This window comes from Euprymna scolopes, chromosome 8, assembly GCF_053919585.1.
Source record: "Euprymna scolopes isolate OS-2025 chromosome 8, ASM5391958v1, whole genome shotgun sequence".
Lineage (NCBI taxonomy): Eukaryota > Metazoa > Mollusca > Cephalopoda > Sepiida > Sepiolidae > Euprymna > Euprymna scolopes.
The window spans coordinates 24,851,050-24,876,093 of record NC_136489.1 but is presented as its reverse complement, the minus strand read 5'-3'; the positions used below and the strand labels follow the sequence as shown (position 1 = coordinate 24,876,093).

The following is a 25,044-nucleotide window of genomic DNA, read 5'->3' as shown; positions in this document are numbered from 1 at the left end:
GAGGTTTGAACCTTCAACCCCAAGAAGAATCTAACTTTACAACTGAATTTTACCAAGCACTTGATCCACTACATTTTAGTTGTTTTGTAGGCAAAAATAATTGTTTTGTTTTTGTCTTTGCAGCACATGATTGAGTTTGTCAAGGAGAAAAGAAAAAACAATAACATCAATGTTTGGTGCATTTTAAGCAAGGAGCCGTATATTTTTAAATAAGCTTGATCTACTAGTAACAGTGGGTTCAATAGAGAAGTTTTCGGGTTATTTAATGCCAAATTAAGTAATTTTGGAAACAAAGAAGTTTTATGCTTAGAGTTCCTACTCTTCAAATATGTAAACAGTGTTTAGTTTAGTTGTTTTGTTTTTAAAGCATATCAACAATTTTCGGGTTCAACTATTTTGGAAACGAGTTTTTAATTTATGCCGAATCGTTTATTTTTTGGAAACGCTTTTATGCTTCAAGTTGTTTACGTCATATCAACCCTTTTCGGTTTGTAAATATTGTAGATGAGGATTTAATAATTATATCATTTGAATTATACTGTTCTCGAGCAAAAATGAAGTATAACAAAGAAATAAAATGATAACAGCAATACTTATGAAACATGAAAACGGTCTTACCTTTTTAATGAAAAAATCGGACGTAAAGAGGCAGCCTTTACCATCATTAATTTCCTTTTTCTCGTTTTCGATATAACCCACGTCATGTCGACCCATATCATCTTGAATGTCTAAACCAATAACTGGAAAGACAAAAACCAAATTTTTATAAAGTAATTTATTTTTACTTGTAGATCGCTACGTATTAAGACCCGGAAACTAATGGAGCATAAATGTTGAAGAGATTTTCAGCCACAAAGAAAGAATTGGAAACCACGAATGGAATGTGCATAAGGCTACTTAAAGGGAATTGATTATTCAAGAGGACGGTTCAGCAAATATTTGTTTACATTAGACTTGAACACAACCAGCTTCATGGTATCATTTTCCATAGATGGGATTTTCTACGAAATAGATTTTCTTCGTGGAAATTTTGTTTGGGTTTAGGCACAGAAAGAGAGAGGGGAGAAGGTTTTTGTGGTGGTTTCAAAAATACTAAAATGGTTGTAAATGATGTCATTCTTTTTTTATATATAAACTACAAGTAGAACATATTTATGTAAAATTATAAAGATATAAAATGCATTCCTTTATTATAAATCATAATTCCTTGTAGAAAATAAACGTGTAGAAACACGCAAGAATTTTCTTGTTAAATTCCAGGAGACAACTTGATCTTTGATTTGTAAAACTTTTGAAATCATGGAAACAATATTAATATAATAATCTGATTCTGTAAGAAGGTTTCAAATTCTGTAAATGATATTGATTTGAGTTATTGGAAATCATTTTAATTTTAAAAGGCATTCTGATCGACATCTGAATATCAAAATTTGTTTTCTCATCACAGGAACAAATTTGATCCGGATATCAGAAACTTAAATTCTGGATATGACTCTCATCTCCGTGCTCATCTGGAAATTATTTTTATTTTTGAGGTCATCTATATTCAAGATCTAGACTTCGGAATCTTTTTTTAATCATTTAAATCTAGATATTTGAAATATACATGAAATTCATCCGAATCTTTATTCGACTCTTATTATAATTTTAAATCTTAGAAATATCGATTTTTGGATATGTATTAGTTTGATTTTCTTCGAGTTATCCTAATCTATCTACATATTTATAAAAGTGAACGTGTCTGTGTGTCTATCTGTGTCTCTGTGTACATTTTCCTTCGCAATAAGTCTTTTAATTTTCAGTCTACAGACTCGAAATTTGATATACAGGGTACTGAGATTTGGGAAAATCTATGTGATTGATTTTCGGCCAGAAATTTGGTTGTTAAGGGGTCAATGTTCAACGATTTGACATTTGAGAACACTACCGAACTCCTCGGACAATTTGGGGTCTAAACACTTGAAATTTTAGATATAGGTTCTTTGGACATGGATCTAACTTAATAACTCGATTTGAGCCCAAAACAATGAATTTTAAGGGGTCGTAATAGGAGTCAAAGTTTTTAAAAAATTGACCGCTTTTTTTTTTTTTTTTTTTTTTGATCAACATACACCTCCAAACACCCGGGCAACGCCGGACTGAAATGCTAGTTAATATATATATACTTGAGGAACTAATCCAAATCCGGTTCTGTTTTAATCCTAGAAGTCAGTATGATATAGACCACGAAATTACTTGAATTCTGTAAAAAATTTAAATGTTAAAAAGTAAAATGTTGACAAAACTTAGTATTTATACATACGGAGTTACTTGCCTTTTTTCGACATGACACTTTTTTTAATTGAATTTTAATAAAATAATTTATGAAATGATTGAGATTAATTAAATTTTTCTTTTTAAGAACATGCATGAAAGTTAGAAGAGAAAAATGAGAGATAAGAATTAAACAGTAGTTTTGTATGACGAAAGATATCGATAACAAAGTAAAACAAAAATACTGACTTTATTTAATATGTTATATATGATTTTCTTTAATAGCTGTGTATGCAATATTTACGCAGTTCGTCCCCCGTAAGTACCCGGTGCCTTTCTAAAAAGAATTCTAAATGAAAAGACATTGAGGAAAACAATTTCAAAAAAATATAGTCGTCGGACTCATACGGTAGGAATGAATATGAACATTATCTCACATTTAAATATTTATTAGAAGGTCACCCGCTATTGCCCGATCATAAGATACGCTTAAACATGATATTTTAATGTATGCAGATTTCGTATTTATTATTAGAGAGCTAATTCTCTATTGATTATTATATTGTATCCAATATATAATAATTTTCATCATTGGCATGGTCCGGTCGTAAAAGACGTTTAAATATGATATTTTAATACATGCAGATTTCGAATTTATTATTATAGATTCAATATTGATTTGTAAAAATCATTTGAAAGACAAATATTAGTTTTCTGGGTCTATTTCAAAAGTAATAAGTAAAGTCCTAAGATATTGAATTAAATAAAATAGCATTGCTTGTACAAAAATAGCTTAATAAGCACCCAAAATTGAGAGATTCTCGGTTCGTTTAACCAAAACAAAACGAAGTTATTGTCACATTGATTATACGGAAGCCCAAAATGTCAGAAAGTCAAAACGCTATCTGAAAATGAAGTAAGGTAGGTAAAAGGAGCTAGGGAAGCTGGTGTTCCTTTTCCCCCCAGCTGTGCATCCGTACATTCCTATCGTGAACGTTTGTATAATGTTTACCATTTTTAATTTAATTAGTTTTCTAAGTTTTTGCTTTTAAGTTTACAAAGAAAATTTTTATTTTTCAAGATTATATAAAAATTATGTTGCTCCGCAAGTTATACATTCATGCAAGCAAGGAAAATATTAGAATCGTACATATAAAAAAATTTTTTGCAATTGTTTTTTTTTTTTTTTTTTGCGTGAAAATGTTAAATAAACAACGCTTATTACATGGTAATGTCAGTAGTTCGAGAAATTAATTTTTCTTCAAGTTATATCGGATTCATTAATATGGTTTTTAGGGGGGGGTCGTAATGTTCCTGAAAAAATTATTTTTTTTTTTATTTGTCATAATTTATGCTGCTTTATTTTCATAAAAAGGCAAAAATAAATTCATGCATTTTTACTCTTTACTACTGAAAACCACAACTTTAATAAAGGTATTCTTTGTTTAAACAAAATAATATATATCCACTAAGATTTAAATACAAAAAATAATGGGTTCATTATATTCTGTGATCATTCTTTAATAAACACTGAAAATTTCATTAAAATTGGTTAATTTCCTACTTTTTCATGAATTTTTAAGTAAAGGGAGGGGTCAAAATGTTTATACATTTTGAGCATCGGCATTCATTTTGCACGTACCTCGTAATCACCAATGTAAGGGGAGCATTTGAATGTCCTTCAACTATGGTCAAACACTTTGGCTGGCATGATTAAAAGCAAAAAAAGACGTGTACAGGGGCTGTCCACAATAGGGGTGTAACGGCACAAGATAATCGTCTATCTATATGTCCGCAGTTCTTTCGCTCGCTCCCTCTCTAACTTTCTCACGTGTAAACCTGTAGCCTAGTATAAGATGATAATTTATAGTAAGTGTAATAAGTTTGGGAAAAGAGGTGGCGACCTCCTTGCATATAGCGCCGTGATTACCAATGAGAAAGGAGCCTTTGGATTGCACTAGACTATGGTTAAACCACTTGAATTTTTATACTTTTGTAAATAAATTGTATATCAGATGTGATTTGATATTTAAAATTTGGTTGAATTTTTTTCATGACGAATGAGATATTTAATTATGATTTTATTAATTAAACTAATTAAATGCTGACAGCAAGACAACACAAATAAATCACGGCAATCATAAATTGATTTTGGTTTCATCTTTTAAAACATTGAAATTAAAAGAGAAATTGACCTGAACAAACTGCGACATAATTCTACCTAGACTCATTATCATATTGAATGAATTAAATATTGATTCAATTTTGTCACAAGCGAACGAAATTATTTTCATAAATGTCAACTAAAGAAATAGAAATAATCAATTGATAAAGATGAAAAATAAAATCGGTCCAATTTATACGGAAACGAAATGGAAAGTGAAATCGCGTGTAGATAAATGTAATATTAGTTGGTGGGAAATCTATTTTAAACACAAACCGAAATGATCACTTCAACACGCCAACAAACATAAATTTCAGCGATGTACATTTATCTCCCTTCTTTTCATCTCTCTCTCTTTCTCTTTCTCTCTCTCTCTCTCTCTCTCTCTCTATATATATATATATATATATATATATATATATATATAGAGAGAGAGAGAGAGAGAGAGAGAGAGAGAAAGAGAGAGAGAGAAAGAAAAAAGAGAAATAATATATATTAGATTTATTTTTTTGAACGTGACATATAATTATCCCACAATCAGACGACGACGCAGCTCACACAAACTATGAAGGCGATAGCCATCTTATTTGTCTTCAGTATAACATATATGAGCTCAGTATTGGAAACCGGCGTCACTTGCATGCGCTGCGATTACTCTGCCATACGAATGATTAACAGCGCAAAACTCGAAATGTATTACATAAATTCTACAAATTTAATTAAGTTTTGATAATTCTATGATAGGCGTGACTGATTGTTTATTTAGTCCAAACAAGAGGCCAAAGGATACAAAGAAAATCACAGATTGTAATGCAGAGGTGCATATTGAAAAAAAGAAAGCCTGTTGGGCGTTCACGACTAAAACTTGGTGGACAAGTCAGTCATAATCAGAAATTTATTTATACCAAATATAGTTGGATTAGAGAAATAATCATGGTTGAATTCAATGAGTTCAATGGTAATTTGGGGGATTTCATTTTATATATTATCTGTATTTGTTTCTCTCTAACAAACGTTTCTCTACTTTTCCCTCTGTTTTGAGAAAGCATAATATAAAATTGTGGAGGCCTGCCGAGCATTGCTGGAAACATATTGTTGTGTACGAATGCTTTTACTAAGATCAGATAACGCAGTAGAATGCCTCGTAAAAGACTAAAAGAGTTTGCAACACTTGGCAAAAACACAAACCAATTTATTTTTAAAGTAGAAAAAAATCTGTCTGGAATAAAAAAAAAAATAAAAAATTAAAAAAAAACTACATAAAATTCACTTTGATGTCGCCCACAAAAGCAGAACTCTTCCATTGATAGAGAAGAAACGGCTTGACGTTGTCTCGAAATATTTACAGGATGTTTTTGCAGATAAAAGAAATAAAATCAAAACAATGTCTAAAAGTAAAACACACACATGGAAGACCCTTGAAAAATAAAATACAAACAGACGGCCATCGAAGGAAATTATTTGCACAATGAACTGAGGAATGGTTGAAGATGTTTCGTAGCAACAGAACGAACGGCTTATCTATGCAAGTGCCGCCTTTCATTTAGTTGTAAATGGCTCTATTAACATAGACAAAAATTATTCGCAGTCAGAAAGACAGTATGAAACGAATCGAGAAAAACAACATTAGATCTAAGATATTATGAGATTATTTATTGATTGAAAGTCATTCAGGACGCAATGACTAATATCACGATTCGCAACTAGTGACTATAATAATGACGAGGATAGGGAAACTAACGCCCACCTCAGCCAGAATCTACGATATCCGTCTACGAAAAAAATACATGTATTCTTTTGCATGTGTTACTTTTCTTTCTGATAATTCTCTCTTCTCTGCTCTTAAACACGTGGTGCAAAGGAGAAAGAGGTGGCTGGTTAACTTAATGCATCTAAAACCAACCTATCTGGTATCATTCGAAATGAATGGCTTTCGTCTTTGAGGCTCCATATTTTGGCAAGTTTCTGGGTCTGATCTTTACTCCTGATCTGAGATCGAACACGTACATCAAATCTATTGCCAAGGCTGCTGTAGAAATGATGGGATGATTCTATCGCCCCAGTAGATATATCACTGCTGATGTAATTCTTTACATATATAAGAGCTGAGTATGTTCAAGGATGGAGTACTTTTGCCACATCTGGGCAGGAGCTGCTAGAAGCAGTTAATCCTACCTTGACAGAATTCAAAGACTTCGTAGCCTTTTCTCTTTCCTGCAACCTCTTTCCCACAGAAGTGACGTTGTGAGCCTGTCTCTGCATTATCGTTATTTTCGTGGCAATTGCTCGTCTGAGCTCCAATATATAGTCTCTAACCTGGACTGACTTCCACAAAAACCACTCTAGCTGAAACCACTATCAATAACTTCTCCCAAAGTTTATCTGTGCCTAAACCTAAATATAGATTCTATTAACAGAGCTTCTTTCTTAGAACTGCACGCCTGTGGAACTCTGTTTCTGTTTCATGCTTTCCAATTGATTACAATATGGTCGACTTCAAATCCAACGTGAACAGGTTCTTGATGAGCCATCCTCTTAAGTAATCCAATTTACCAAATTTCCACTACTAACGATTACTACAATATTGTCCCATTGATTACTATACACTCATTAACCCTTAACTCGAGTGGCCTCCGAGCCTTGATAAGAAGCTACCCCTTTAAAAATAAAATAAAATAAAAACTATATATATATATATACATGTATACATGCATATACATATATACATTACATATACATATGCACATTACATATATACATATACATGCATATATAAATACGTATATACATACAGGTATATACATATATATATATACATACACCAATATACATATATATATACATAAAAACATGCATATGTACATGCACACATATACACATATACACTTCATATATATATGCAAACACACACACACATATATATATGTATATATATACATACACAGATACACGCATATATATATATACATACACTTAGATATACAGATATATATATATATATATATATATATATATATATATATATATATATATATATATCCAGACATAAATACACCCATAGCTATACATAAACATATATAAAGTAGAACCCCGGGATATGGTAGCTCTAGGATACGGGTTTGTCAGATTACGATGTAGAATACGATGTTTTCCCGGTCCTGGTTACTATATTTCCATCGCTTTACGATGTTATTTATAATGTTATTTGATTATATACATGTGTATTATATGATGTACTGTATACGCATATATATATATATACATATATATATATAAACACATATACATATGCATTCATATATAAAACCAGAAAAAAAATTAAGTTTACAAGCCAAAAGTTTCTGTACACATAAAGCGAATATGAATATATATTTATATAGTAATCCCAACCAAATAAAATGTTCAATGCATTCCAAATAAGAAATAGAGCTTGTGATAGAAAAACACAAATTAAGACTGTAAATTTATCATTCGAAAGGAAACTCAAATAAGAAATATTAAAATTTCGTAAATCCGCGGAATTCCAAAGAAATTCATTCTTGCCATCAGAGGAAATAAATAAGCTATGAGTTTGTTAGTACTTGCATAAATTGAAACAGTATGATACGAATGAATGGAAAAAAGTTTCATGAAATGAGTAAAAAATTAATTATAATTATTATATATATTATGATTATTATTAATATTAAAATTAGTAGTAGTAGTAGTAGTAGTAGTAGTAGTAGTAAGGTTATGTTCATATTTTAGCGCCGATATTGTTTCATTCACTTTTTTCTTCTATCTATTAAATCACGCTTTCTGTATAGATCACATCCTGTGTGCTTACGTATCAGTCCAAATGTGTGCATTTTGACGCATAACTTAATTGTTTCAAAGACACGATCACTAGATAACGAAGACATAACCTTTTCTTACTCACCTTTACGTTTTATTTTTGTTCAATTGTATCTTTAAAATCAACTTTTTCATTATTACTAAACGTTGTAAACAGCCATGGAAGATGTGTTACGCCGCAGATTAAAGAAATTTTTATATTGTCGAACAATAAATTCATGGAAATATAATTTAGAGTCTGAAATTGTGTTCATCTATATGCATATATACATACATATACACACACACACACATATATATATATGTATATATGTATATATATATATGTGTGTGTATATGTACATACATATATATGTGCCTACATTACAGATGGCTGCCATGTGGTAGGGACATCTCTAGAGAAGACACTGAATTGCCCTATATGTGCTTCCGCGTAACACTTGCTCACACCACTGCGTTTATATTTGCCCTCTATCGCTCCCATAAAAGCGGAGTTAGTATCTTAAAGAGAATATCTGAGAAAATTGACCACATCCTGTCTGGTTATCCTTCGGCTGATATTCACATATGAGGAGACTTCAATATTCACAATGTGGAATTGCTAGCCCACTCAAACAAGACACACACACACACACATATATATATGATACATAGATATACATATATATACAAATATATATATACATATATATATGCATATATATGTACGTATATATACATATATATGTACATTACATATATATACATATACATGTACATATATGTATTCATATATGGTAGCCGAATTGATTAGGTCTTCGCTAATCGAGCCAGAGATGTCTCGTGTTGCGGGGTTCGAATCGTTCGACTGGTGTTAATCGTGACACCCTGCACTGAAGATTCCCGAAAGGATGAAACACAAGTGTCTGTAGGTATTTAATTATTATAGTACAAAAATAATTATAAATATATATACATGTATGTATACATATGTATGTATATATATATATATATATATATGTTCCTATGTATATATAAGAACATGTATATATATATGTACATCTATATATATATATATATATACATGCATATATATATATGCATATATATATATATGTATATATAGATGTATATATATATACATGTTCTTATATATATACATAGAAACATATATATACATACATATGTACCTATATATATATATGATATATATATGTATATATATATATATATATATAAGTTTCGTGGTTTAATTTTAAATTCTGAAAAAACAACATATAGAGACATATATTCGATTTAAGAACTTATTGCTTGACAAAAGGAATATATAGAAGGGGTTATTTTAATTTACTTAATCCATGGATTTTAACCATGGTTCATTTCATTTTAACCATGGTTCATTGCATATCGAGCAATTCTTGTTTAGATAGGATAACATATAGAATATTACTGCCAGTAATATTTTGTAAACCTACAATCTCACGTTTCCATAACAACTGATTGTTAAATAAAAACTATTCTGAAGTATATATATATATATATATATATATATATATATACATATGTACATTATGATTGCTTTCCAGACGATCGTCGTCATATTGAATTCTTCCCATCTCGTCATATATACCATATCAGATGACTCTGCAGTCCTGCTGCAGATTTGCACATCTTGAAGCAGATGTGACATACAAATTGAGGAATTTCAGCTGAGTTAACTTCCCATAAAGGTTGAAGAGTATTCCTATGAACAATCATATTTCTTCTCAAACCAGCAGTAGACTTGTAAACCCTGCAGACAGCTCGTTTGGTTATGATTACTAGGCACAAAGTTAACCTGAACAGGAGTTTTGTGTGCATCACAACTTCTACATACAAGCTTTCGCCACTTTGGTCTTGGCAGAGTAAATTTTTCGCAAGTGTCGATGTTGATTTGCGGGACTTTCAAATTTTTCTTTGTACAATCCCTGAACCTCTTTCAAGGCTTCTTTTGAGGGCACTTGGCATTTTCCAGCTCCCCATAAAAAATTTGTTTCGGCAATTTTTCATTCAAACTACGTGGCTCACCCAACGCATGTGATGAGAGCAACATGCTCTCACAAGGACCTCAGTGTCGAATAGTAGCGAATAGAGTGTGATCTGACGGTGGCATCACAGACAGGACAAGGATCTGTGTTTACAAGACGTGTGTGCTAACCACATTATTGTATTTGTCGGAGACATAGACATTGCATCAAAGGGACATTAAATGGTTTGAATAATTTCACCAAAAATGATTGAAACGTATCTTAAACATCAAGTGGCAAGCACAAGTATCCGACACTGGGCCGAAAAAATTATATCCATAGTCCCTCTGCCAGACCTAAAGCCACTTTGTGACTCTGGAATAGCATTAGGAAACACCTTCCAGTTGCCTATTTAATAGCAACTTCCAACAGCGTGATCCCATGGTAGTGGTCACAAACACTCTTCTGTCCCTTTTCTTTAAACAGATATGTACATACATATATATCTACATGCATATATATATATATTTACATTCACACACACACACATACACATATATATATATATATATATATATATATATATATATATATATATATTAGTTATAGCCCGTTAATTGTTTTATTCCAATCTGATAGTTGAATACAGCTAAATTCGTACTCACTTTTGTATTAAATACAAATCATTAACAGACCATAGAATGGATGCCCTAATGCTGAGTTCGCTGCATCTCATCATAATAAAAATCTATGCGAAACTTCAGCAAGATCAGACCAGTAGTTTCCGAGAATACTTTGAGAGAGTAAATCTTGTATTGTAAGGACTAGTCCGTATAAATTCCTAACTGTGCATCGAACGGATACTGTAATACGTAATTGGCATCACAAAGGCTTGAATCCTCAGCGAGATCCACCCAGCACTTTCCGAGAAAAGTGAAAGGGGCAGACAGGCTTACAAATGTATGTGTGTGTGTGTGTGTGTGTGTGTGTGTGTGTGTGTGTGTGTGTGTGTGTGTGTGTGTGTGTGTGTGTGTGTGTGTGTGTGTGTGTTAGCTCAGCCGTATGTTCACTAGGAGAGTGTGATAAATACTGTCGTATCAAATAACATGAGCGATAAAAATTCTCTTTGTATTTTTCGAATCTTTAATCGTAAACCAATCTTTGCATTAAAGATTCTTCCAAAGATGCTAAGATACTTTCCTCTGCGGAACGTTGATAAATGACTTTCTTTTTTTAGTTTCATGTAACGTGATATCTTTAAAGAAGATTACGGTTGCCCCCATAGGTATATGGAAATACATAGGTAATCCAACCATTTTTGACACATTGTTCTCGTATACTTTCAATTTTTTTTTCAACTTGTGCTGATGGGCTAAATTGAAGCAAAGAAATGCGATGCCAAACGCGCTACAGTTTAACTTACAGAAAAGAATGAGAATGCAATTCTGAATCAGTAAGCGAGTTATTCAAATAATTTGCAAAACGATACTAGAAGCAGACGGGTAAATCAACAGAGACGTTTTTTAAGTTGATTTCAGTTCGAATTGTTTTTTAGCAATCATTGTAGAAATCGATGGAAGAAAAGAAAAGACGAGTGAAACAACGAGACTTGTTTTACTGCTTTGGGATTGTTTCTCCTTTCTTTGCAAATGTTAATTCCAAAACACAAGTGTTTTCAACTGTATTCAATCGTAAAAATATTTTAATGAGTTTCTTTTCAATAAATATAGTTCTTTTGTGTAGATCCATTCATGCGTTAAAACTGATGGAAACAGTATAAATCAGCAACTTTCGCTTACAATGACAGATAATTACAAAAAGAAAAAAATATATATTCAGTGTTATAAAACGTATTCAATCTCTTGCCAATAAACCCATAAATAATGTCTAACTCTAAAAGCTATTTTATATTTACATTGAAACATTAACATCTCTATTCGAGGGAGAGAGGAAGAGGAAGCAAAATTAGAAGTTGGGGATCTTTTCTATATATAAAACGTTTATACAATAGTTCTTGATTGTACAGCAGCAGTGGGGATATAGCGATGGCCAAGTGTTTAACGACATGGTCTGAAAACCTGGGTGTGCTTAGTTCGAATCTATTTCGTTCCACGGAAGCATCTTCACTTAAGGATGGTGGCAACCTACATGTGGCTTCTCCCGTAAGAACTCGATTACTTTTTTTGTTTTTAGAAAGAAACGAATAGGGAAACAAATGCCAACTACAATCATCTGGTTCATACGAAATGAACGAATAAAGAAAGCATGCTCAACAACAGCAACAGCAGCAGCGCATCCAATAACGCGTTGGTTAGCTGATTACTTCGACATTGTTTTCGGATCCGAAGCGTCATTACCATCAGCCCAGAGCACCTCAGCATAATTCTAGACTTCGTTGAATCGCCGTCATTTTGTGGGATTGTTGTATCAACACTGATGCAGTTAGATTTTGTATTTTTGTTACGTAATTTGCTCTTGTCCGATCGGGAAAACTAAGTCGAGTAAGGAATACGAAATAACGAAACCTCTGCATCCGATCAAGTTCTTTTTTATTATTATTATTACATTTTCACCCCAAACAAGGCACATTGCCACTTTGTTGTAGGGGCTACTATCAGGGACATAAGCATCCGGGGTACTGTGTAGGAAGTTGGGCAGCAAGATGTCGGTTCACGTTGCACTTGAACTTCTGCATGTCAGTACAGTCGGGGAAGCAGGGACCCGGAAGGGAATTCCAAAGTCTAGCTGTTCTGGGGAAGAAACTACTTGAGTAGAAGGCTCTCTTACATCTAGGAATCTCTACTGTGAAGGGATGGGATTTAGCTGCTTGTCAGGTTTGTCGAGGGTATTTACATCGAGGGGGCACAAGTGCTTGCAGTTCGTCAGAGCATTCACCGTTAAAGTACTTGTAGAACAGGCAGAGGGATGCAACATTTCATCGATCGGACAGAGACTGACGTTTAGCTGACAGTTCAGGACCTATCAGATTGGCGACTCTCTTTTGAACCTTGTCTAGGAGCGAGAGACTAGTGGCAGATGCACGAGCCCAAATATGACAACAATATTCAATACATGGGCGAATGGTGGCCTTATAGAGGTATAGGATACTTTCATGTGTTAATAGCTTTCTAGCACGATAGAGAGAACCCACCTTCTCCACAGTGGTCTTGGCAATGTTCTCAATGTAATTGTTCCAACTCATGTTTCCTGTGAACGTTAGGCCGAGGAGTTTAAAAGATGTACTTTCAGATAAAGAGTCTTTGGCCATTGCTATAGGCGGTAAGGAAGGTTTCTTGTAATTATTGAAGGAAATAAGTTTAGTCTTGGCAGCATTGAAGGTGACCATCCATTTTTGCCCCCATTCCACTACGGATTGGAAGTCATCCTCTAGTGTTTCTACCATTTCTTTAGATATGTGTTCATTTGTTTTCCTGTTGTGTCTGTTATAGAGCATAGTGTCGTCAGCATACATACCCATCTCACAGACAATTTTGTCAGGGAGGTCATTTATGAATATTAGGAATAACGGAGGTCCAAGGATAGACCTCTGAGGCACTCCCGCATTTATATCATATTGTTTAGATGTACAACCGTCAAGGACAACCTGGATTTTTCTCTTATCTAATTATGTTATATATTCTTCCAGTGATGCCGTATGATCTGATTTTCTTGAGAAGACCCTCATGCCATTCCCTGTCAAAAGCCTTAGATATATCTAGAGCTACCGCTCTACACTCCCTCGCTTTGTCCAGTGATTGGTATATACGTTCTGAGATTACAGTTAGGATGTCTGCTGTGGAAATCCATATTGTTGGTCAGTCAGAAGTTTAGCATCTGTAAGGTGATGGACTAGAGCTTGGTTAATTATGGTCTAAAGATAGAAAATATTGGTAATCCACCAATTCTTGACACATTCTTCTCATATATCTTTACATTTTTTCAACTTGCGCTGATGGGCTCGATAGAAAGTTTCCTTATGAAACATGTGACCTTTTTGGTCACCCACTGAATTTTGGTTATTTTTTATTTATTTATTTATTTTTTTTTGAATCAGGAAAAGTTTTTTTTTACAAAGCCAATTGAATATTAAAATAATAAATAAATAGCTCCCCCCCCCTCTCTCTCTCTCTCTCTCTCTCTCTCTCTCTCTCTCTCTCTCTCTCTCTCTCTCTCTCTCTCTCCCTCTTTAACTACGGGGTAACTCCCAAAAAATTCATTTATGAATGAAAAATGTTTTTTTAATTTAATTGATCATAAAAGTATTTGCCATGCATAATTGCTAAGAATAAAATATGAATTTTAATCGGGTTCAATAGAAAATAGTTTCACAGTTTGGGTGTAGACGCTTTTGTATCTGAAATGATGTATTTGTGTTCATGTTCCTATGCAGCATGTTCCTCTGTGCCATTCTCGTAATGTCCAACGTATTCATAGGCAACCAATCAACTAGATTGGATATGTAATCCAAGTAACACACGGAAAGGAACAATGTTTTGCAACCTTTCCGCTCTCCCTTGGCCATATTGTATTTGTTACTCGATCTCTCCATTGAACCCAAAACCCAAACTTCGCCTCCAGTTTAACCTCTGTGATGCTTTCTTCTTCTTCTTCTTCTTCTTCTTCTTCTTCTTCCTTTGATCTTCTTAAAAAGAAAATTTCTGATTAATTTTCTTTTACTGTAAATAATTCATCACAACGTTTTTCAAATTTGGGTTTATTTTAAGTAGGACAGCTCCCGGAGTGAATGTGGTATTGTGGTAACTGATATATTTCTAGTTAAGAGTAGGATAGACAATTTTTAGTATTTGAGACCAAGGATGACCAACGACACCTATTATCCCCATACTTTTGAATGGCCTTGTGCCTTATTTGTTCATAATGTATTTCTATATTTTGTGCAAATAAATATTTCAATTTCCACTTTTGTAATGTAATTCTTTTCATCAAAACTTCTAATCATTAGAAGCTTGTTTATTATGTTTTTTCTTTCACATTTTTTTTTTCATTTTTCAATCATTAGTGACTTGTTCATTGTGTTTTTTGGGGGGTTTTTTCACAAAACTCTCGGATGAATTGCATCCAATCTACTATTGTGTTTGATGAAATGTTTTATTTTTATTTATTTTTTGGAGTAGCGCTTTTGTTCATATCCATGCTACAAGAAAGCAATACAACTATTATCTTTTATGCAGACGAGTTTCTTCAAAAGAAAATCCGTTGTGTACGTTACTAATTGACCTTTGGTCAGGTCATTGTCATTAGCACTCATCTGTAAGTTTGTTTTACACTCGTGCTCTAGAATTATCTCACAAATCTAGTGAAACTGCAAAGTGGGTTCGTCATCCATTAACTTTGGTAAAAGTGAACTAAACGTTCAGTTGAAATCTTTAATTTCAACTGGAATGGGGACACGGTCCAATATATCCTTTGGTAAACCTAGGATTTCGTTAAATTCAACATAACATTTGGATTCAAGAATTTCAAAACATGATTAATGAAATCGACAAAATATTAAATTTCAATAACCAATGAAACATTGTGTATCTTATTTTTTAAATTTCAACATTTTTACGTTGTCGATAAAAAGATTGTTGTTATTTCAATTTAATTCAAATAAATAAAATTTTCTAATTAATTAAAAGGTTAAAACAAACAAAAAAAAGCAATCGACAGCATAAATATCTCAAAGTAAAAATAAGTCGTTTATGTTTTTAGTGCCCAAAGTTGTTCTGGTTTTTCAAAACACAATTCGTATGTGATTTTTTTTCTGATATCCACCCCCTGACAAAGCGTGAAGCCATTTGATGTAAGGATCGGACAACAGCAAAAAATGATTATCGCAAAAGATTGAAAATGCCTATTGGCCTTAGACTTGAAAAAAAAAACAATACTATACCTAGGTGAAAAAGAAACAGTAGGGAAAAAGCTCAATAAGTCTGCAATTCTTAGAAAGAAGCTACTTGAATAGAAGGTATTACAATGAAGTTATACGAAAAAATGAATCGATGGTGACCACTAGACTAATGAGTCAAACAAGCTGGAACAAAAGGAAGCAGAGAATAAATTGGATAATTCTGAAGAACACATGATGTAATAATATTTATAGAAAAAACTGAGACTAGCAACATCACATTTGTGAGAGAGGGGTTGTAAAGATGAATGAGAGGATGGGAGCCAATCAAATTACCGCTTCTGCACATTATCAAAATAAATGAAACATAGATTTACCAGCCCAAATATAATAACAGTACTCCATACATTGTCTTGGGTGTGATAAATTGTTTAGAGCCGTAGAGAGAGATGACTGTATGAAAAGCAGAAAGAACAATTGATCTAATATATGAAGTCCAAGAAAGAGTTTGTGAGAAAGAAAGACCATGCAATTTATGAGTCGATTTCTCTTCAAGGGCAGAACCATTCATGATAATTTCGGCGGGAAAATGGATAGGACTATGATTAAAAGACACGAGCTGAGTCAAGAGAATGAAATAAAATAAACCGTTTCGTGCTCCAATCAACAATTGGATCACGGTCAACTTTCAAATTAGCTGAATATTTCAACTGATCAAAAGGAGAGTGGCGAGAATCATCGCCAGAATAGAGAGTGCTTTCGTAAACATGCCTTAATTTTATGAATAATATTATTAGGTTTGTAAATGTAGTTATCACTTTTGCGTTTTGAACATATTCTGCAAATACGCCATCTAATTGTAAAACTTAATAATGGAAATTATCTAATTTACAATTATAACTTTTCTAAAAAGATTTTTATCACATTTTCACCCCAAACAAGGCACAGTGACATTTTGATGTAGGGGCTACTATCTGGGACATAAGCTGCAGGGATACCATGCAGGTAGTTGAGCAGCAACTTCTGCATGTCAGTACAGTCAAGGAAGCAGGAACCCGGAAGCGAATTCCAAAGTCTTGCAGTTCTGGGGAAGAAACTATTAGATGAGAAGACTTTCTGGCATCTGGGGATCTCTACAGTGTAGGGGTGGGACTTGTAGTTCGTTGGAACACATACCATTAAAATACTTGTAAAACAGGCAGTGGGATGCAACATTTCGTCGATGGTACAGAGGTTGAAGCCTAGCTGACAATTCGAAACCTATTAGGTTGGCAACTCTCTTTTGAACCCTGTCCAGGAGTGAGAGACTAGCAGCAGATACACCTGCCCAAATCTGACAACAATACTCATTACATGGGCGAATGATGGCTTTGTAGAGGTACAGGATACTCTCAGGCATAAGTAACTTTCTAGCGCGGTAGTGAGAGCCTATCTTCTTTGTTGCAGCCTTAGCAATGCTCTAATTGTATCTGTTCCAACACATGTTCCCTGCGAATGTTAAGCTGAAGAGTTTAAACGAAGTACTTTCAGGAAATGTATCAGTAACCATGACTGTTAGTGGTTGAGAAGGTTTCTTGTAATTATTAAAGGAAAGACGCCTAGTTTGATTTTAAACCTTTCAAAAGGAAGTGGAGAAAGGTCTAAAATCGTACATTTAAAAACATTTATTTTTTAATGGAAAAATGTTTGTAATCAATTCTCACAAAATAAAATAAGCATAAAGAAAAGTTATCTACCTTTGCAAACGCAACATAAACTAAAGAAGCACGATCTAATGCACGCTAATAGACATTAAATTCATATCACAAATATCACAACAAAAAATGCATGAAAGTAGATAATAAAACTGAACACGTATAAATCAGGATTAAACTCAGTCTTATTTCATCTTAAGACATACATATGTGCGTATTATTTGCATAATTCGCACTAATGTTCACATCTTGGAGATAATTCCATAATGTTTCAGTCGATATAACCTTCTACTTTCTTCAGGTTCAATGTGTTGAACTCGTGAATATTTCTGTTGAACCCGTGGATATTTCTGTTGAACTTGGGAATAACGTACATAATTTAGAACGAAATCCTTTATTTAATCCACACCGCTGGTCACGAACGTACAGAAGTCTCAAGTAATTGGTAATTGTATTCTTAGTATCGCCCGTACTGAAAATTGACCCTCAAGTATTGAAGTCTCAGGTAATTAGTTACTGTATTCCTGGTGTTGCTCGCACTGAGGATTGAAAATTTATCCTCCAAAAGACTGTCACTTAGAACTTATAAGCCAGGATATCCAAGACCATAAAAACTTAATACAAGCTAAATTATGTGTACAAAATCTTTATATTAAAATTTCTATTTTTCCCTTTCCTTTTTGTTTCTAAGAAAATCAAGCCAAGTTTATTCTCAAAGAATAAAAAAAATTCTAAAGTTTAGATATTATACATCCAGGGCATCGCCAATCAAGGAAACAAACTTTATGTGTCTTTGGTTTGTGGTTTTGGAATTTATCTGGACATACAAGCTTTCAAAAAACAGACAATTGGCCTTCATAGAACACATTATCATTTAACGTTTAAATCCCTAACGATACATACGTTACTTAAAAAGTATATTTTACAGACTGTGCAAGGTCTCCTACCTATAAAAATTCCTTAGAAATGAGAAGATTAGAGACGAATATTCAAAGAAAATGTTAAAATATGCGCTGATGATAAATAAATTAAAATAAATGTACACCTTCCATAAAAATGAAAAAACGTTTAGTATTTCTATTTATATAAAATAATGTTTCAATCGGTAAAATTACAAAAAGAAAAAGAAATAAGGAAAAAAAATTAACGTTTTGAACAAGAATGTTTTAAACTAAAAACAAAAGAAAGAAAACACTATATGAATTGACATGCAAAGTAAAAGAGCATATATCGTTATGGAAATTGAGTGAAGTGGGTGTCATTTGCTTTCTTTCTTTTTAAATATTTTGAAGGGTTTTATCCGGCAGGTTTTACTCGCCAGCGGGATGAATATATATATATATATATATATATATTCAATAAGTTCCCAGCCTTTGTTGTACAGCCATTTAAAATTGTCGTAGACTCTTGAAAATTCAGTATATTATTGCTATACATCTTATGAGTTGATGGACCATTTTTTTATGATTACAGTTTCAAATGGATAGCTGCTGCAGGAATTTGAATAAAAGGGCGAATCAAATGAGGTAAAGGTTGTTTAAACAGCTGCATTCAATTTAGCTTAAATTTGCGGTTTTTGAAAAAAAATGACAAATGTAGACTTTCTTTTTGGCGCCATTGTATATATATATATATATATATATATATATATATATATATATATATATTAGCAGGCCGCTCGGCATTGCCCGGTCATAAAATACGCTTAAATATATTTTGATTAACGCAGATTTCGTATTTATTATTATATTATATTGGACCCAATATATAATAATGGTTTAAAAAGTAAGGAAAAAAAATTACTCGTGTGCCACCATCGAGAATCGAAACCAAAAAGTTTAGCTTATGATTTACTTTTTTCCTTTGACATTAATGCCTGAGCTATGAAGACATGTTTGCTGCAAGGCTAAAAATTAAAACATGAACCAATAGCTATTACGTTACGCATGGATATTCGTAATTTTCACATTTTCACATTTTTGCACCGATTTTCTAGGGCTAAAACGTAAAGATAAAGTTTCGCATGGATTCGAATACCCTATTTATAAGTTTCGTGCCTGTAGACCAAAAACTGACAGAGGAGTTAGGTAGGCAACATTTCTTAAACAAATATATATATGCATGCATAAATATATATAGAAAGAGGTTTGTATTTACTATACACTTTTTATGAAAATATTAAACAAGTAAAAATCACGTAGAATATCTGCATGGATATAATTAAACGTAATAGTTAACTAATTATCATCCCCTATAAAAACCGAAAAACTAATAGGGAATGAATTAAAATGACATTTATCTGCAAAAGATCTAGCTAATTTGCATATTCTATTAAGAATATGCAAATTAGCTAGATCTTTTGCAGATAAATGCAATTCCACAACCTATATATAACAAAGTTGTATTTTCTTTTTAAATAAATAGAAAAAGGGTTTTTAATATGAATATCAATGCACAAAAAAAATTATAAGAGTTTGGAAATCTATATATATAAAAGCGAAAATGTATGCATGTATGTATGTATGTATGTATGTATGTTTGTGTGTCTGCTAAAAACTTTCGACAGACAGAACAAAAATTCATGGTCTCATATGAATGCTGAGGTCAACTATAGGATACAGCGTGCCACTAAGGCTTTTGGTTGCTTAGAGAAGCGAGTATGGTCTGACAGGGGTATAACTATTCATACAAAGATCAGTGTCTATCAATCTTGTATTTTACCATCCCTGCTTTACGCTTCTGAGGCCTGGACAACTTATGGTAGACACATAAAAGTCATGGAGAGAGTGCACCAGAAATTCCTGAGACACATTCTGGGCATCAGGTGGAGCACTTTTATATCTGATGTGGATGTTCTCATGCGGGCTGATGTACCTTGTACCGAGAAGTTGATTATACGCAACCAGATGAGGTGGGTTGGACATCTGACAAGGATGGACGACGATAGATTGCCAAAGCGCCTGTTCTATGGTGAAATTACACAAGGAAATCGTCCACAACATAAATCGAGGAAACGCTTTAAGGATAACATCAAAGATAATCTTAAAGCTCTTGGTATTGACGTGTTCAATTGGGAAAGTGCTTCCAATGATCGTAAAAAGTGGCGCTCCTTAGTCTATCATGGCTGTGATAGTTTTGAGAAGAAAAAATACGAGCATGCAAAAATGAAGCGTAATATCCGGAAGAAAAATCTGCCAGATATATCAGGTCTGTCGGAGGATTTCAAGCAGAACCACACCTGTGATTTATGCAGTAAAATGACTTTATCCGGAGCTGGCCTGGCTAGCCACAAGCGTTCACATGAAGATCAATCTTTCTTTGATGGGGTAAACTTTGCAGGGCACAGATGTTCTGTTTGCTCTTTGGTCTGTAAATCGAGTGGAGGCCTAAAGCGTCATATGAGCGTCCACAGTAGAGCAGCACCGGTTGGCATCCCTCAATCTCAGTTTAAGTGTGACCTTTGCAACAGACTGTGTAAAAGATGGGCTGGTCTGAAGAGCCACTTTCGTTCGCACAGAAAATAGGAATTGATGCATTCTTGATCACATCTCCACATGTATATATGTGTGTGTATAAGTGTATATATGTGTACATAATTATAATATAAATATATATATATATATATATATGTTTTTAAAAATACATGAAAATAATTGAGTAATCAATAATAAAGCAAGGGAAAGATGGTCTTCTTCTGTCAAGAAGTGACAATCATCATGTATGTTTGTGTGTCTGCTAAAAACTTTCGACAGACAGAAAAAATATTCATGGTCTCATATGAAAGCCCCATCCTTCGCCCGACAAATATCGAAAAATTTGCCCAAAACGTTAATTTTTCACCCTGAAATCAGCACTTTCCTAAAGGGGGGGGGGTGAGCAGAACCGTCCTCTCATGACAAGATCGGTTCTACGCATGCATCAGACAACGTCATAACCTGACTTAGTTTAAATATTTGAAGAACTGACACAATTTTATTTACGTCGTATCAGCTCAGTTGGTTAGAGCGTTGCGTCATTATCTAAACGTTTTGGGTTCGAATCGTGGTGTGAGATGTCTTTTTTTTTCGATTTTTTAAATTTTAATATTGAAGCAGACAATTGGCCTTTAAAGAACACATTAAGCCATTTTTCACGTAACGTTCGTTTTTCTGTTTTTTTGTTTTTTTTACTTCGCTTATTCTTAGGTTTTCATTACACCCCCCCATTCCCGACCGACCACACACACCCAAAAACACCCGGCAAACGCCGGATACCCACGGATTTTTTTTAAATTGAAGCCATTTTCACATGGTTTTTTTTCAGATTTGTTAAAGAACTTTTAACGTTCGTTTTTCTGTTTTCTTTTTTGTTTTTGTTTTTTCCGATTTTTACATTTAACATCGTTCGTTTGCCTTACGTTAGTTTTTTTGTGTTTTTTTTTCGATTTTTTTAGTTTTAACTTTTAAAAAATATTTACTTCGCTTATTCTTATGTTTTGATTACCCCCCTCCTCGCCCGGGTACCCCCCCCCCGCTTTATTTTTTAGATAAGTTTTAACGTTCGTTTTTCTGTTTTCTTTTTTGTTTTGTTTTTACTTCGCTTATTCTTATGTTTTGATTAACACCCCCACCACCGCCCGAGCACACACACCTCCAAACACTCGGGCAACGCCGGATAGATACCCCCACCCCGCTAGTATATATATATTAGTCATTATTATGAAGTAGAACATGTGCATCTTTTACAATTTGATTTGTCGTAATTGATACATTATATCTGGATAAGAAAAATTAACTTTCAACATCAAACCTATTCACAGCAAGAACATCCCTGACTTAAACCACAGTAGAGATCTTTCCTTCTTTACTTTTCTCTTTCTCTTTCTCTCTCTCTCTCTCTCTCTCTCTCTCTCTATCTATCTATCTATCTTTCTGCACAAAAAACAACAACCAGTTTCTTTTTCCTATAGGGTCTTATATAGATAACAAAATTGCATGATTTGATTCCCAATCGACTACAACATGGTCGTTTTCAAGTCTAATATATACAAATTCCTGTTAAGTGAGTAGGTGCTTAATTGAACTCTTATATGCGATACATGAAAAGTTCCCCACACACAGACACAAAACGGTACTCTTAAGCTAAACTCGATTATCGCCCTTTAACTCTCGTGACACCGTGCATTGACACCAGAGGGCAAGGAAGTTATGTCACTTCAATTTTTATAGATTTCTTTCTCATTCTCGGTGGATTCTGGAAAAATCAAGATGTGACAATAACGCACTCCAGTTGGCATGGCCAGCCAACCAGCTCTCCTGACCACCGCCAGCCTCTCATCAAATACTAAACACAAGTAACGCTACTCTTTTCTTAATGAACTCTTACTATCTTTATTTTTATTCTCTCTCTTGCATTTTGATGTAAATAAATCTACATCTATTTGTTATCGTATTTTTGTATACTTCGTCTCTTATTACGCGACCTTTGCATCTTTCATCCACCATTAACACATGGAGGATGGGATCGTCAATTACATAAGCAGACCAACCTATCTCCTACACATTCGAGAAATTTGGCTTTAAAAACGTTAATCTAGTGACCTTAGACAATGATATGAGAGTGGTCTCTTTTTGATGTAGCCTTGTTTTCGAATATCATTATAATAACATATGATCATTGCTGTAATTATAATAACATATGATCATTGTTCTAATTATAATAACATATGATCATTGTTGCAATTATAATAACATATGATCATTGTTGTAATTATGATAACATATGATCATTGTTGTAATTAGTGTGAGAAAGAAACTCGTATTATTTTTCGCGTGCATTTGTTCTTCATTAAAGAGAAAGTCAACAAAATGTTACATATAAAAGGCATATTCGAAAGAAACAGGGCAAAAATAATAAGAATATTGTCTACCAAGATGTACTGGACTGAGAAAGTACATTAAAGACTGTCTCTTACAATGTGATTTTGTAATTTGTTTTGAACTATGTAGCACAATATTACTTTCTGAGTATTTATCAGTATTTCTCGTTTCTGTCAGTTCTATCTTTTAAATACAATGGACGCAATTTTCATAGAAAGGTTAATAAACCCATATTTATCACGTGTTATTGGTTTTTCTGTCAAAAAAAATAAATTTTTGCACTATCCTGAACAATAACAGTTTTATAAAACCATATTTGTGGATTAAATATATTTCTCATTCCGTGGAATTTCCACGGGTTCTGCTAGTTTAGACTAATGGGTGGTGGGAAAATTCCAGTTATGTCAAGTTCTCAGAAAAATATCAAGAAAGGCTTCTTCAAGTCTAATGTAAAAAAATATTTCTTGAATCGTCATTATGGATAATCAATTCTTCTTTCAAAATTTCTTCCCATACAATCTGTTGTTCCCAACCCATATCGTCCAACTGACAATCTCTTTAACACTTATCCTCAAATGGCTATCAGGCCTTGATAAGTGGTGGCCCAATAGTAAAAATAAAACCAAATGTGTAATTTCACATATCAGAAAATCTAATAATTGGGGGCAGGTTTGGTTTGGTTGTTTTCTTTTACGACATATCAACACTTTTTAGGTTATTTAATGCCAAATTCAGTAATTTTTTGGAAAAAACGTTTAATGTTTCAAGTGTTTTATATATTAAAAAATGTATTCATAGAAAGAAGTATGGCATAGTTTGCTTGTAAAAAAATAGAATTACTTCCTCTGAACATGAGTGAATTAATTCAGCTTTGAGCGTTTGGATTTAAAATAAAAATAAAAACAAAAACACATCATTTTACAAAAACATTTAAAAAAAACAACGGCCAGTTATAACCATATTAAACGGAATTTTTAATTTTGAATTACGTCCCCTTGATCAGTAAATCTATAGACAAGTAAAAAAAAAAAATAGAATTATTTCCCCTGAGCATGTAACGTAATTGATTAATCTTTGAGCGTTTGGATTTAAAATCTAAACAAAACAGCTATTTTACAATTTACAGCCTAGAGAGGGGATTTATTTCTCCACTGATGATGGGTTATTAATCGAAAGAACATTTGGAATAAGTACCATCCACAGTTGAAAAAAAACATTCAGGTAGATGAATAAATAAATATAAATAAAAAATGATACAAAAAAAATTATTATTTATCATTCATTTATTTATTCGTTTATTTATCTGCTCATAACGACTATATATTCCTGCATTGTAAGCCTTAACAAATACCAGTTATTCATAGTGTTTAGTTTGGCTCTTTTGTAAAGAGAGAAGCTAATAGGG

At 33.1% G+C, this 25,044-nt stretch overlaps 1 protein-coding gene across 3 annotated transcripts in view; it reads right to left on the bottom strand.

Moving 5' to 3' along the window:
• The window catches only part of LOC145283515 (endoplasmic reticulum-Golgi intermediate compartment protein 1-like), a 346,880-nt gene that overhangs the window by 148,824 nt on the left and 173,012 nt on the right, over positions 1–25,044 (bottom strand). For all 3 annotated transcript variants that reach the window (XM_080132353.1, XM_080132352.1, XM_080132351.1), the window contains one exon: positions 619–740. In XM_080132353.1, coding sequence (XP_079988479.1) covers positions 619–740 — 122 coding nt within the window. The remainder of the gene's footprint in view (positions 1–618; positions 741–25,044) is intronic.